General features: G+C 37.0%; 1 protein-coding gene across 5 annotated transcripts in view; it reads left to right on the top strand.

The window, feature by feature from the left end:
• The window catches only part of VAV3 (vav guanine nucleotide exchange factor 3), a 178,920-nt gene that overhangs the window by 63,802 nt on the left and 100,376 nt on the right, over positions 1–14,742 (top strand). For all 5 annotated transcript variants that reach the window (XM_021404474.1, XM_021404475.1, XM_021404472.1 and 2 more), the window contains exons 3-7: positions 6,822–6,880; positions 7,778–7,843; positions 9,541–9,649; positions 13,841–13,933; positions 14,035–14,103. In XM_021404474.1, coding sequence (XP_021260149.1) covers positions 6,822–6,880; positions 7,778–7,843; positions 9,541–9,649; positions 13,841–13,933; positions 14,035–14,103 — 396 coding nt within the window. The remainder of the gene's footprint in view (positions 1–6,821; positions 6,881–7,777; positions 7,844–9,540; positions 9,650–13,840; positions 13,934–14,034; positions 14,104–14,742) is intronic.

Raw genomic sequence — 14,742 nt, 5'->3', positions numbered from 1 at the left:
CCTAAAGCTTGTATTTCATAATTTGAATGTGATGGAAATTAGTTTTCAGTGCTATGTGAAGTTTTGTTTAATCAAAAACAGGCATTGCTACACTCCTATATGCTGAAGTTCTGGAGACTGTGGTGTTCCTAATGAGGTGTTGGTGAGAGTGCTAAGGCTGTGAATTTTCTTTCACGTGTTTGTGTTTGTATGACTTTGACATCTCCATGTATGCCATGCAAGTATTTATTAGAGCCATGTTTGCAAAACTGGGAATTGAAATTAGCTTTTAGTTTTTAATGACCTGTTAGAGGTGTAAAACTAGGTTTGCTTTTAGGCTGTATGTATTGGAGCTTTCATTTTTTTCTGCCTTTTTGGAATACCCCTCATTTTTTTTCCTTCCCTAGAGGCTTGTGCTTTGATTAAAACTAACCTGAAACAGCAGAGAATATCAACACAATACCAGAACAAGTTGGATGGAGAGAAAATGTTCAAATTTACTTACCAATGCATGTAATACACCTAACACATCTAATAAGTGTAGTATGCCATGTAATCAGCCTGGTTGTCTGGCCAAGTGCCCTTTTTTTTTTTTTTTGGCATTTATTTACTAATTTAAATTCAAATGTAAATGTAACAGTTCCTGGAGGTCTTTTGATCATTGAAGTTAATCATAGATTCATAGAATGGCTTGAGTTGAAAGGGGCCTTAAATATCATCTAGTTCCTGCCACAGACAGGGTTGCCAACCACTTAATCAGGCACTAGATCAAGTTGCCTAGGGCCCCGTCCGACCTGGCCTTGAAAAATGATGGATTATAGTAAAATACTAAGAGATGCTCTCCCCCTTTCTGTGCCAAATGAAGTATTGATCCACGATTGTCCAGGGCCTGGTAAACTGTAGATACTTTCCTCAGAGTAGCAAATGATAAACATTGTTATTATACTTAAGTGTAGCAATTTCATCTTATCTCTCAGTGACGGATATGCAAAATGAAGATTTCTTGCTTTTTTTTTTAATCTTCCCTACAATGGGATGCATACGTGAACACAGCTTTGTGAAAAACCGCTTGGTGTGAGGCCATGAGTGGTAGTACTGGCTTTGAAGTGTTCTCAATATGATACACTCAATATGATACATGGCCCTGCATAAGTCTTATCCAAGTAATTCAGAGTTTGCCTCCCACCCCCTAGGAACGTTCACTTTGAACTTGATTTATTTTTTGTTTTTCAGAATCTGCTCATAAACTGTGGGAAATGTGTTAATATTGAAGTGCACATATCTCAAGAATCTCTTTCAGTACTTCTTATTTAGGTCTCGGAAAGATCCTAATCCATTTTATATTACTGATTTTGTGTTGCTGACACATTTTGCTGGGAAAACAGTTGGAAGTTCATGTAGACTTGCAGAATAGAATGTGGCATCTTTTTTTTTTTATAACCGAATTGAGCAAGTGCCTTCATTGTCAACAGCAATTTGAATGTGTTTTAGGTGGCATTTGAAAGAACTGATTCTTGAATTGACAAAGGGTCAATATGCTGGTATTGCAGACAAAAGTGAGGGATGTTCAGACTTAGTCAAGCATAGACAGAGAAACATTCTTCTTTCTGAATAACAAACTACAGGTGGGCTTGCTTCTGAGGAAGCGAATAGCAGTTCTGTTGTTTCTTTTGAGTTGGTGTTATCTACATTTAGGCAGTCTTAGGCAGCTATGAGACTGTCTTTAATGCATAGACCTTAGCCTGAGAGTAGTTACAACTTGTGAAGTAGTTAATAGGGAGTCACTTGATAGAGAGCATATTAGACATGTAACTACAAATCTCAGAAGTTTTCTTAAAGAAAATGGATTGGAGACTGATCAGAGCCAAAGAGATAATCAGCTGTCTGAAGGATTAGTTTTCCTGTATAACTGAAAATTCTTTTTTCCATCCCCAAAATTTGATGTAGTAAAATAAATCCTGTTTGGGAAGAAACCCAAATGCATGTTTCAAAATAGCATGTCAAAAAGTAGGCTGCTATTGGAAATATTTTTCATTGGTAAATGTAACTGCTTTATTTCTGTCTGTATCTATCGGCTAAATAGATGTTCTTCAAGGGAGAGAAGAGGGCTAACTTTTTAACAAAATGTAGCACTCAAATACTAAACTGGATACCCAGATTTTGAAGAAAAGACGAGAAATATAATATGGTTATGAATTCTCGGCGACTTTTGCTGTGTTAGAAAAACACGTACTTGTTCAAGTGCATACATGGAAACTGAGCTGCTTTCTTTTAACTTATGTGTATTCTTAAGTTTTATTAGTATGAATTCTGAAACTATTGCCGTTAACGCTTGTAGATGACTTAATATTTTCAGTTTAGCTAAACATCATAAATGTAAATATGGGCCTAGTCCTGAAAGCAGCTGTCAGTGGCAAGGAAATGTTGCCTGTTTGGGGAAACAGCGAGCCACAAAATTGTATATTTTTATCTTTTCTAAAAGAGGAAAAGTACTTCTAAAATGTATCTTGTCTGCTTTTGAATTGCAGGATTTGTAAGTTGCTTTTTAAGAAACAAGATTAAGAAGTGAAATACTTAGTAAGGCTGAATCTAAATTCAGACATCATGGCTATGGAAAGAAGTAAAATAGTCCCTCTAGTGTACTGCTGTGGTAGGTGTGTGCAGGAGTACTTGAGGTGATTGGCTGTAGAGTATGACAGCAGGAAATTACAAAATAACATTTTGGCAAGGGATATGGAAGTCCTAACATAAACTGGAGAGTATGACCTACAACACTAAGTCAAGTGAAACAATAATAAATACCAAGCCAAAAAAAATCTGCTGTTGGAGTAATTACTGAAGTAAGAAATTAATGGGCTACGTGAGGCTGTTGCTCTTGCTGGCTGTGCGTGAAACAAGGCTGCAGAGCAGCATCCCTCACTGGGCCATGGGCCAAGGTACACTTCCTCTTGCAGGGCCCTAATTTTGAATTTCATACCGTGTTTTGCCTAGACTGGCTGTATACTGAGAACCAGGCTTGGATGTTCGCATCTTCTTGGAGTGTGGCTTTGATGTGACTTCGAAAGAACTGCTTAACCTCTGTATGACAGTCAGTGGGAGGCAGCCACATTGAGCTGGGTGTTGGGAGGGGTTCTGCTTGTGCCTGGAAGCCTCTTGCAAACATGCACCAGTTCCTGGTTCGCTGTAGGAGAGACAAAGAATTAGCGAGCTTTCCAGCTTGACTAAATGATTGGATGTAGTTGTTGCAGGACATTTCGGAATAGAAAGCTTGCTTTTTCAATGTCATAGATTGCTAGAACATAAATAGCATAACTAGACTATTAATTCATTATCTGATTCTTGGTACCTGTTCCTGGTAATATTGTATGTGCAGAGTCCTTGCGGACCTTTGTACAGTTGTTTGTTGTAGAATAGTCCCAGCCATGAAAGCTTTGTTGTTCTGGACTTCATACAAGCAAGAAGTGCTAGTTTTGCACTTGAAGCTGGGATCCATTTTAGCCTCAATCAGAGGTTCAGGAACATCTGTCTGAATGGAGGATTTGAGGCCTTGCTGTGGGAGAGAACTGCAAATACATCTAGGGTTAATGGATAAAATGGGTTGAAGTTCCTCTGAGTGCAAGAGAATAAGGAAAGAAAAACAAAACAATAAAAAAAAAAAAAAACATGAGCAGCATTAAATTGGATGTTTTCAACATTCCTATGGGTGGTACACTGTAATTTTGGAGTTCAGAATTGCACTGTATTACAGCTTCCCCCACAACAACTGTATTGGGCTTCAAAGTACAGTTGCTTAGGAAACTCCTCTGTGCCAGTTTGTTCAAAGTTAGGCGTCTTACTGTGGATAGTTTGGTAATTCTAGTGAATTTCTAGTGAAATTCTGATCGTTTTTCTGACTGCCAGGAACTAAGACCTTCCCCATGGACCCAGAAATAAGGGAACTGTGAAAAATTTCTGCAGTGCATTAACAACAAAGAACTGAGATTTCATGTGGGAGAAGTGCAGAAACCTTCTTTGCGTCTTGTAAGGTTGAAGCAAATAAATATGTGTGGTGTTGAATTGGGCCTAGTGTGTTGACCAGAAGTGATAGGTTCGTATATTTGTTAGTGTAAGCTGAGGCATGTATCCTGACATTTTCTTGTAATTCTTTGGAGGGAGAGGAGAAATAACCCAACAAAACACCCCAAAAATAACAACAACAAAACCCTTGGGTAGAAACCATTATATTTCTAGTTAGAGTGCTGTTTTAAGTTGCACTTCAATAGGAGTGGTCAATAGGCAAGCATCAAATTGTATTCTGTAGAAGTTGCAGCTGTTTTCAGTTATGTATTTTAATCTTAAAAATATTGTGTCATTAGTGATCTTTGGTTCTTGCCTATTTTGTTTTCACATAGAAGAATAGCTGTCTCTGGCCAGTCCTTTATCCTTCTATAATGCTAGTGTCCACACTTTACCACCTCCTTCTGGAGGATGCAGTATCTTTGCTGAGACACTGACAGCTGCTGTGCTGATTGCCATTTTCTTCTGAACAGATTCTCCAGTGCTCAAATTGTGTTAGAATTCTGCCTGTTAGATTCCTAGTGTGTTAGTTTCCTCTTTATACAGTGCCTGACCTTCTCTGTTTCTTACAAGAGCAGTGAAAATTACTAGTTGTCACCTTTTTTTTTTTTCTAGTCATGGTTCCTTTTCTATGTGTATTTTCTCAGACATTTCTCTGGTTTCCTCGCTTTTGTGTTTTTTTTTTTTCAGTGAGGATTTAACACTGGTTTCTGAGACTGTGTATATTCTCTTAATTTCCAAATCTTCCTTTTGTTTGTGTGCATATTGTTGGCTGCAAAATACACATTGACAGTACGTTTTGGGAGTAGCATTTGCTCATTATCTTCCTAAAATTCATACTTTTTGTCCAGATTGTTTCAGGTTACTTTGGAACAAACCATAGCTAGGTACAAAGAGTAAGCCGTATAGCTATTGGGTTTGATTACACCAGATAAGTGAGAATCCCTTTAGGAGAAGGATTTGCGTGGGCTGGTGGAACCGTTTGAAATTGTTTTGTGTGCCAAGAAATAACACGTTGAAACAGGAGAGGGATATTTAGTTCACCAGATTTGCCCTCCACTTTTTCAATAATCATTAAACCTCTTTTCCTGTTATTTTGCCAGTCAATATTCACCCATCTGTCAGGACACATCACTTTGCTAGCTATTGAATTTTTGGCTGACTTCCTGTAGAGCCTTGTCTCATACGGCTCAGCAGTCTTTGGCCATTTCTGCACTGAAGTTCTCAGGTTTGCGGAGACAGGTGGTTCTTCTGGTATATAAACCAGAACTCACCTGGTTTCAGATAAGTAAGAACTTTCGAGAGTATTTTTCTTTTTTCTTTTTGACCTTTTGAATAATGTAAAATAATTTTTAATTAACATTTTAATTCACTTTATTTGCGGCTTTCAAAAATTGTTTCTAGGATGTATTGCAGCGCTCCTGTTCTTGGGGAATTAATGTGCTGTCATCCTTGATTATGTACACAGTGTATTTCTTTCTTGTTTTGGGGGGGGGGGGGGGNGGGGGGGAGGTCATTTCTGTACAGCAAAATCAGATTTTCTTTTGCGTTAGTTTTCCAAACGCCTTAAATGAACCCCAACTGTTGCTTCTACAGGAGTGGTATAACTTTCAATTCATTTTTCAATTTTGCTCTTCACAAATGAAACTTGATTCCCTTTGGAAGTTTTTTACTTCAGTTTAGACTCCGTACTTGGTGGTTATTCTGTGCAGTTTTTATTTTGTCATTTTCCTGTGTGAACATGTCATTGTCCTTCCTCTGAGAGATGGACTTTTAACTCCATACGCTTTATGATCAGCCTAGTCTTGTAATTAGAACTTCAACAATAAATAATCTTAATTGTAAACTTTATTCACAGATGTCCATGGAACGTCCATTGCTATACCTGAATTTTAATACTACTGGTACAAACCTTCTCAGGAGATTTGACTTGAATTTAATCTGAGTTTTAAGTTCTAATGAGCCAACCTGAAACATCTGGGATGTTCAGGGGATCTTGTCCTACTGGGTGTCATTTTGGCTTCTTTCCTCTCACTAGCAAATGAGACTTGTCAATCTGATAGTGCTCAGAATAAGTGAAACTATTTGTAACATCGAGGACATGCTAGGTAGAGTGTGAGCTGGTCTCTTATTACAGCTAACAGCAAAGTGGCTCCTTGTATATGACTAGACATCCTCCTCTACCCTCCCTAATGTTCTCCGCTCTTCTGTATAACCTTATGGGCACTTATGGGAAGTATTTTCTTAGAATGAGATCTCCCATACTGCTGCAATGTTCTAAAAATAAACAGAGCTTATGGACTCAAATGTAGAGCTTCCTTTCCTGTTTGGCTAATACAAATCTTTCAAGAGAGTCCTGAAGAGGGCTCCTTCCACTTGTCGTTTGGCTCCCTCTTCTGGTCAGCCTTTGGAAACGCTCAAATGAAATGTTTCTGTAGATGAAAACCTCCAGAGCGGTCTGCAAAGCTGATACAATTTATGTACACGTTCAGCTTAAACAACCACACGATCTGGTTCTAAATCTAGTTAAACGGTTTTTTTTTTTTAAACTAGTGCTGAAACTTATAAATAAGAGATTTCCCTTTGTTTCTTTGCCTTTCCCTAACTTCTGTCAGTACGCGAGCACTGAAGATAACGTCGTGGGAAATCTGTGAAAGCTGACATCGCACAGTATTTGGCACAGCCAGATTCTGCGTCTTCTCGTATCATATGCTGTGATTAAAAGACTGAGTTTTTATGCTTCTATTCTACAGCTAACCGTGGTTAATTTCCTTCTGTTTCTCCAGGTGATAGAAACACTCTCAAAACTTTCCCGCACTCCTATTGCAATAGGCACAGGAATAAGGTACGTTATTGTCCTAATAAATGGTGTCAATAATGCCTCTTGCATGGTCCTCCTTGGAAATGCTGATGAGAGCCATGTAGGTAGACATGGAATTTTGTAACAGCAGTTTGTATGATCTGGCGGAAGAAGCAGAATTGGGTCTTACAGTTTATTTGGAAATAGATTCTGAAGGGAATCCTCAGCTTCCGGTACATTTACTGAAGTGCCTGAAACCTTCTTGTGCTGAAACATGGAGAGAACAAATGAGTAGTTAGTATTATAGAACACTTGCAATAATTATAATATGGATTGTAAATCTGCTGATTTATGTGAAAAAGAACAGGTGTTCTCCCATTCCTATTCTCTGGACGTAACCAAACTGCCAAATTGGTGAGATTCTTGTTGTAAAAAAGAAACAAACAAAACTCAAAACAAAAAAATCGGACAAATTGAAAAACCCAACCAACATATCAGCCAAACCTAACTTCATGAACTGGAGTTGTGGGCAGTGAGAGGAGGTGAAAGACTGCATGCTTTAGCTTTGAAATTCACCATTTTCTTTGTGTGTTTTAATTTAGCAGTCTTGTGTGATTGGATGTTTCAAAAAAAAAAAAAAAAAAAGAGAAATCCTAGAAACTCCAAAACAAACTGAAAAGCCTTCCTGGTCCTGTAATCCACGTCTTCTGCTAAAAATTCATGTTTCACTGTAAAAACTGACAATAATGTCTATTAGTGGGGATTTTATTGAAGTCAAGTCATATATACAAACCTAGATATATATGTTACTGCTTATCAAGTAAAGAAGGGAACGTAAAACATGTTAACATTAATGTGCTGTGTTATCTGTATGAAAATTTTAGAAACCAAACCCAAACCACTCTGCAACTATACTAATTTGTAATATTTTTATTTCTATAGGCCCTTCCCTACAGAAGAAAGTGTTGATGATGAAGATGTCTACAAATGTCTTCCTGATTTGATAGAGTATGTTGTAAACCTTTAGTTAAATGAGCAATTTTGGTTTTCAGTTGCATGCTGCTATTTATATGATGTTATAGAACACATAGCTTTAATGAGAAGAGGGATATTAGTTTGATTTTTTTTTGGTTTGCCACTATGGTGACCAGTAAGAATTAATTATGAAAGCTTATCTGAAGATTATAATAGATTTATCTATTTAAAGAAGCATGTTTTGTAAAGAATTCTGGTAATGAAGTAAATCATGAATGCATTTTTGAATTATGTATCTGAACAATCAGAATGCTTTCAGACAACTATGGTATCAGTTTTAAGGAACCCAAGGAAATTGTCTTAGTCTTGCAAAGAAAATGCAATGAAATTCTTTGTATGTGTGCATTTACCTTTCTGGGTAAGTGTTTGCATGATTATTACTGCCGATTTTTACATTGGTTTTGAGGCAGAAGTAGGATAGACGTGAAAATACTGTATAATAGTAGTTAAGATTTCTCAAGACCTCTTAGGAATCATTCTGGATAAGAGCTGGGATCAGAGCATGGTGTCCCAAAGCTTAAATTTCACCAGTACTTGGTTCACTGCTCTCCATCTTGCTCTCTTTGCCCGGGTCATGTCGTAGGTTGCTTGCTCTGATGTAGCTGGTGTTCATACCATAGATTTTTTTTCTTTACTTGTCTATCAGTGAAGAATCCTACAGTGGAGTTTATGATATGTTTCCTGAGTTTGTGCTGACAGTTCACTTACTGAACTAGTTGTCCTTTCAAATGGTAGTCTTGCCATCTGAGTGGACTGATTCTCTCTTTTTTTTTTTCCAGTCTGAAGAATTTCAGTGTTATCTTCGGACAACAAAATCCCCAAATTATTAGCACATCTGAGCAAGTCTCTGTGTTATTATGACCAAACTGCTTTCGTTATCTTTTAGTTGTTTTGTAGACACAACCCGAAGAAATGTGGTTGCAAGAGGTTTTATGGACTCTGTACAGTCTTAGTGTAAATTAGGCAAAACTCCTACAGGACTGACTAATGAAGCTAAATTGCCTGAGGGTGGAGTTGAGCATTGACTTTGTGTGGAGCTAATTATGTTGTTTGCATAATAGGCGGACATTTATTTTGTGGTGTTTTGCATTTTTTTTTTTTCTTTGAAATACCTGATTTTAAATTGGAAAGGACACTTAATCATTTTGGGCAGCTGAAGGTTGCTTATGGTATGGAGGTACAGACTCTCAGCTGCTTGCTCTGCAGTCTTCACTATATTTTACCCCCAAATAATTTTTCTTCAGGCAGGAAGGAAGCATGTGCCACTGTCCTGCATTGCAGTGGGACACCAGGCAGTCAGAAGGGGCAGCTTCCCTGCCTCTGGATGTGGTGGGGAAAGGGGTGAAGAGTGGGGCTGGATGACACATCCTGACCAAACTGTCCTGACAAGCTGCTTTTCACGCCTAGCTGATTTTATGTGGTTGTAAATTCATTCGGTGTTCAGTATTGTGTTGATTTCGTACAATCATACTTTAAATCCATCGAGGAAAGACAATGAGTGGACTTACTTTTCCTTTATGGATTCTTTTCACTAGATAGTTGTATTAATTAATCTCTTTGTTTATTGCAGCATTTTTTTCCTGTAAGAAAGGCTCCTTTGCAGAGCTGACATTGTAACCTGCCAGTGCTGCGCAGCTTTTTTTTTTAATTCTTTTCCTTTTTCCTTTCAGTGAAACTGGTGTTGATGAAGATGAGGAGCTGTATGATTGCGTATATGGAGAAGATGAAGGTGGGGAGGTTTATGAAGACCTAATGAAAGATGAAGCAGCACAGCAACCTGTATGTTTTCTAATTCCTAACTTTTTTGCACAATAGTGATTACTTTTTTAACTTTCTGAATTGACCTTTTTATAGCTAGTTTCACTCCTGCTTAATTGTATGTGGATCTGTCACGTGCAGTGCGTTACCTCCTACTTTGTGGTCTCTTTTGGCCAAGGATTGAACATTAGCTACGGTAATTTTTTGAAAGAAATGTAATTTATTTAATTGAAATATAAGATTACTGATTACTAATAGTAATATTTACCAACTACTTTAATTAAAAGTGATTAAATTAAAAGCTTACTTCAAAAGTAAAAAAATAAATAAAAAAAATTAAGCTATAATATTGTGAAACACTGTTTCTTCAGCCATAATGTGGACAATTAATCTTGAAAATGACAACCATGAAGATGTTACTTGAAGAAGTTAAACATTCTCAAGACCTTATTCTTTTGATTTCCTTTTAAATTTGCGTATATTTCCAATATAGGTAGAAAAGATACCTGATGTGATTTGTTTTTTGCTTTTACAGTTACTACTCTCTGTTTAAAAAAAATGCAAACAAACAAGCCAACCGAAAGTCCTCTGGAAAGGGTACTGGCTTGTTTTAATCTTAAAAACAGGATAGTTTCAAGTATAAATGTTTTCAAGTCTGTTTTTCTGCTAATACAGTATCCTGCAGCTAGTACACATAAAATCAGAGGTGATATGAGGAGAAACCTTATCTTGGTTAGTGTTTAGCATTTTGCTTAATTTTGCTTAATGACAAAATATTAGACTTTTGGAATAGCTGAATAAAATTTGAGGTGTAAAAACTTCAAATCTAATCAAGACACATTCAGTTGCAAGTAGGATGTTTTGGAGAAGCGTTTGAAGGAATTATTGTAGGAATTATTTACTATAAATTTATTTTCATTTTATACGGAAGCTCAAAAGATTTGGAATTAACAGAATGGATGTGGGTGTTTTTTCTACTGTATAGTTGGCTATCTCTGGCAGTTGGCAGTTTGTAAACTTTCTCTGGTTCGTTCTTTCTGATTATAAATGCTGTTCTTGCCTATCTGCCTTTCTAGCTAACAATTAATATAGAATTTAGAATTCACATGCTTTAAATTGGGTTGCATCTTAGCCTAGATACTTCAGGTTGAACAGACTTATGTTTATTTCTAATAGAAAATAAGTGAAACATGAAAACACAGTACAGCTAAATATTTCTTCCACAACATGTAATGAATGGAGATATTACAGTTGCTTTGCTCTGGCAGCTTTCATGAATGTGGTAATTATTTCTGCTTTGTGATAATTTTATCTCAGGTTTATAAATGCACTGTGTGCTAATATGATGATCTAACACAGTTCTTTCATTTTAATACTCCTACAAGAATTCCTTGCGTATGAAGAAGATTAGCACAGGACAGTCTTCATGCAGATATTCGGAAGAATCTAATGCTTCTAAGAATCTCTAATAGCAGCCAAAATGCTTTGTGTCGCCTTGACCCTTGGTTTATTGTCATTGTCTTGCATAGTAAACTATTCCACTACGTCTTCTCTCAGTTGATGACCTTCAGATGCAATTTTCCTCACTTGTACCGTTATTTATACGTTATTATTTTCTTCTCTTCTTTTGTTTGCTGCACCCCAACTCCAGAACTTCATGGTATGAGTAGAAAATTGATATGTTAAATCCTGTCCGAAGTGCTTATGTGAATGGTTTATTTGGGTTAGATGAGCACAAGACTTAAGTCAGTTATTTTACATGGAATCCTAGGATTTTGTTTGCATTACTCATATCAGTTGTTGAACAAGTACCCATGTTCTGCAAGTGGTTATACACTCTATTGAGTGCAACAGTGTTTGTACTGATACAAATATTACAAGGCTAAATGTGTCAAGTAACTAAAAGCCCAAATAATATCAAGTTCCAAAACTTAACTGAGTTTAAATATGGTTAACAGTGACAGAATTTAGGAGTAAATGATAGATATTTCAGATGAGGCCAATTATCAGGGAATGCTCACCACGTATGTTTCTACTGATAATGACAGACTGCTTTTTTTTTTTAATGGTTACTTCTGTCTCCAGCTCATAAAGAGAGCTCTTTAATGCTTGGGATGGGGGAAAAACCCATAATTGCAAAAATTGAGGTTTAAAGAGGAATTTCAGAAGGTTAAGCACCTGACTGATGAGTGAGGAGCACGTTCCAGTTGTAGGAGCTGCTTGTAGAATCACATAGAGATAAACACAGAGTAGGGTAAAGGAGATAAGGTGATGAAGATACAGTGATGAAGGTTCATATGTCTATATGATTTGAAACTTTTCACCTAGTTTGTGTACGTTTCCTATTCTTCATATACGGCCAAGCTGTCCCAAGAACAGTATGTGTGTGTGGCTTACGGACAGTTTAAATGTGATTAGCTATTTGTTGCGTTATACTTATGAGATGTGTCAATACGACTGATAGTGGAGAAGGGGAGTGAACTCGGTATAGCTCTTGGCCACATTAAGAGCTACTTTTAAAAATTTCAAGAGTCTAGAAGTTTTGCCACTGCTGGAAGAGAAAAAAGGCCTTTGCTTAAAAGTTAAAAGTCATTTTCTGAATTCGTAGGACTGTAGTAGTAGATTACTTAATCCTTCCTGACTCCCTCCATAAAGAGTAATATCTGGTCATAAGTTCCATTGTGTACAGGATGTGTATCACCTACACAGAGTGAGAAATGTCAAGTATGGCCAGGAAGACGATAATTCTGGTCTTCCTGACTGGTAATAGGCTTCAGAAAGGATGTGACATTACTGTTGCTTGTTATGCAGTTGCTCATTGGTGTTTTTGGAGAAAACATTTTAGGTCAGTGATTACTTTAATTGTAAGAGCTTATCTGGTTTTTGTGTCAGGTCTCCCAGATAAGTCTCCAGCTGTTCTTAAGACTTGCGTGGCATGAATGCTTCCTTAGCTGCTTCCGAGTATCTAATCTTTAGCTGGAAATGAGTTTTACAAATTATTGAAACTGTAACACTATAGGTCTGATCTTCAGTAAGATTGCTTGTAAACTGTTTTTATGGTGTCCTGTGTAGATAATTACATAGGCCGCTCTGAAAGTAATGCCTCCTATTTATTTCCTTGGAAACTACAACAGATAAAAAGAGTGCAATACCTCTGTGTGATAAAACAAATTCTCAGCTACTGAACACTATTTTGCAACGTAGTTACTGCAGTTAGCTTTGCATTTTTGCCAGCAATGAGCAAGAGCCTGCATGCCTGTCTGGAATGTGGCTACTCTTTCACACCACTGTTACCACTGCTGGAATGCACCACCCACCACCTCGCTGTGCTCGCATATACTGACTGTTTGGCCTCCATAAATGCTCAGTTAGTATCGACGAATGTCAGTGGTTGCCATTTTTTCCACGTGGAGGAATAAAGTGACATACCTTTGCTTTATCTGCACTTCTGTAACAGGCATCGTTTGTCAGACTGCTCCTCTGCTGCCATTTGTTGCGCTGCAACAAAATGTAATGGAGTATTGGTGGGAAAGTTCAACCTCTGCTGCTATACCACCAACATTTGCCTCTGATGTCATCGGCCAACATCATAAAATAGGAGGCATTACTTTTGAAGCAGTCCTCATACATAAATCTCCTACGAGTCTTCTAATTTACGTGGAAAAATTCCAGACAAACACAGGCAAGAGCTAGAGTTAGAGGTCACTGCGTTTCCTGGTTCGAAGATGTGCTCGCATTGTGTCCAAAGAGAAAGCTCCACTTGACAACTAAAAGGGAATAGCTGTAATTAAGTGTAGGCACTAGACCGAATATTTACAGCTATGTAAAGTTACTTACATGAGTTAGTCCCGTTAAGCTTAATGGAATTACTAACTGCTCAGTATTTAAAATAAGATTTCTTAGTCTGGATGTAAGTTAAATGTGCCCTTGTGTTTCAGCTTCTGAAGTATGTGCAGACAGTTGAGCTCTTTTTGTCTAGACATAAACTTTTCATAACATTCCTTTGATGTGGTATTTTAGTAAAAGTCGGGAAGCCATCAGCTAATTGAGCATTAGAATATTCTTTGTTCTTGCTATCATCTTTGGAGGCTGCAGTACGCAGAAAAATTCAGGAAGCAGTTACCCTAATTGCTAATTTTTAAACAAATAAACACGTTAGTTATCCATTACATGCCTGTTAATAACATAAACCTGGCTTCACTGTAATTTCAGAAACATCCTGAAAATGATGTAAGAAGTTGTTGTCTTGCTGAAATAAAACAAACTGAAGAGAAATACACTGAAACTCTGGAATCAATAGAGAAAGTAAGTGCTACTAACTTACAGAAACATTACATATGTGTTTCTGCAGCATTCTAGAAAGTATAACAGCTCAGTCAATGTATGTTTGTTTTTTTTCTCTGCAGTTTTTCATGATGCCGTTGAAAAGGTTTTTGTCAGCATCAGAGTTTGAAACTGTTTTCATCAACATTCCTGTGAGTAGTTGTCTATTTAATGAAGAGCTATAAGTTTCATATCTAGATATGATATATTAGTGTTTTATGTTAGTGCATAAATTGAATATTTGAAATACAGTGCAAAATTGATTTATGTAGCTGTAGGGTACTTGATGAAAAAGAGTATGCACAATATTTTATTTTATTTTTTTACTCAATTTCGTGGAACAAAATGAGAAGTAGTACTCTTGTACCAGATAGTATGTTTAACCACTTCTGAACCAAACAGGAGCATTTTTGTCCTGTAGAGGATAATTTATAGAAGATTGGTTGACTTCTAAAAGATGCTGCTATTTCAGTGCCTGTATGAAATTATCGCTGGTAAGTTGCCTACCACTCGACGTTCAGCTGTGCTTTCAATAGGATTTCTATAAAGAGTCTGCGAATCTTTATATCTAGCCTGGTGTGTCATTGAAGGTATTTTGATGTTAAAATAACTTTTAGATTCTGAATCTGGCACTGGACAGGAAAAGCAAGTCCTCTGAAGTGTCTAGGAGACATTATTTGACTGAAGTTTTCAAGGTTTCCTGTGATTATCACTTTGTCCCACTTATTTTTGGCCTATTCACAATAGAATGACAATTTTTACATACCTTTTTCTGTAGTTGATATAAGTAT

Source organism: Numida meleagris, chromosome 7 (genome assembly GCF_002078875.1).
Source record: "Numida meleagris isolate 19003 breed g44 Domestic line chromosome 7, NumMel1.0, whole genome shotgun sequence".
NCBI lineage: Eukaryota > Metazoa > Chordata > Aves > Galliformes > Numididae > Numida > Numida meleagris.
Note: the sequence above shows the minus strand (reverse complement) of the source record. Positions and strands in the feature narration are given on the sequence as shown.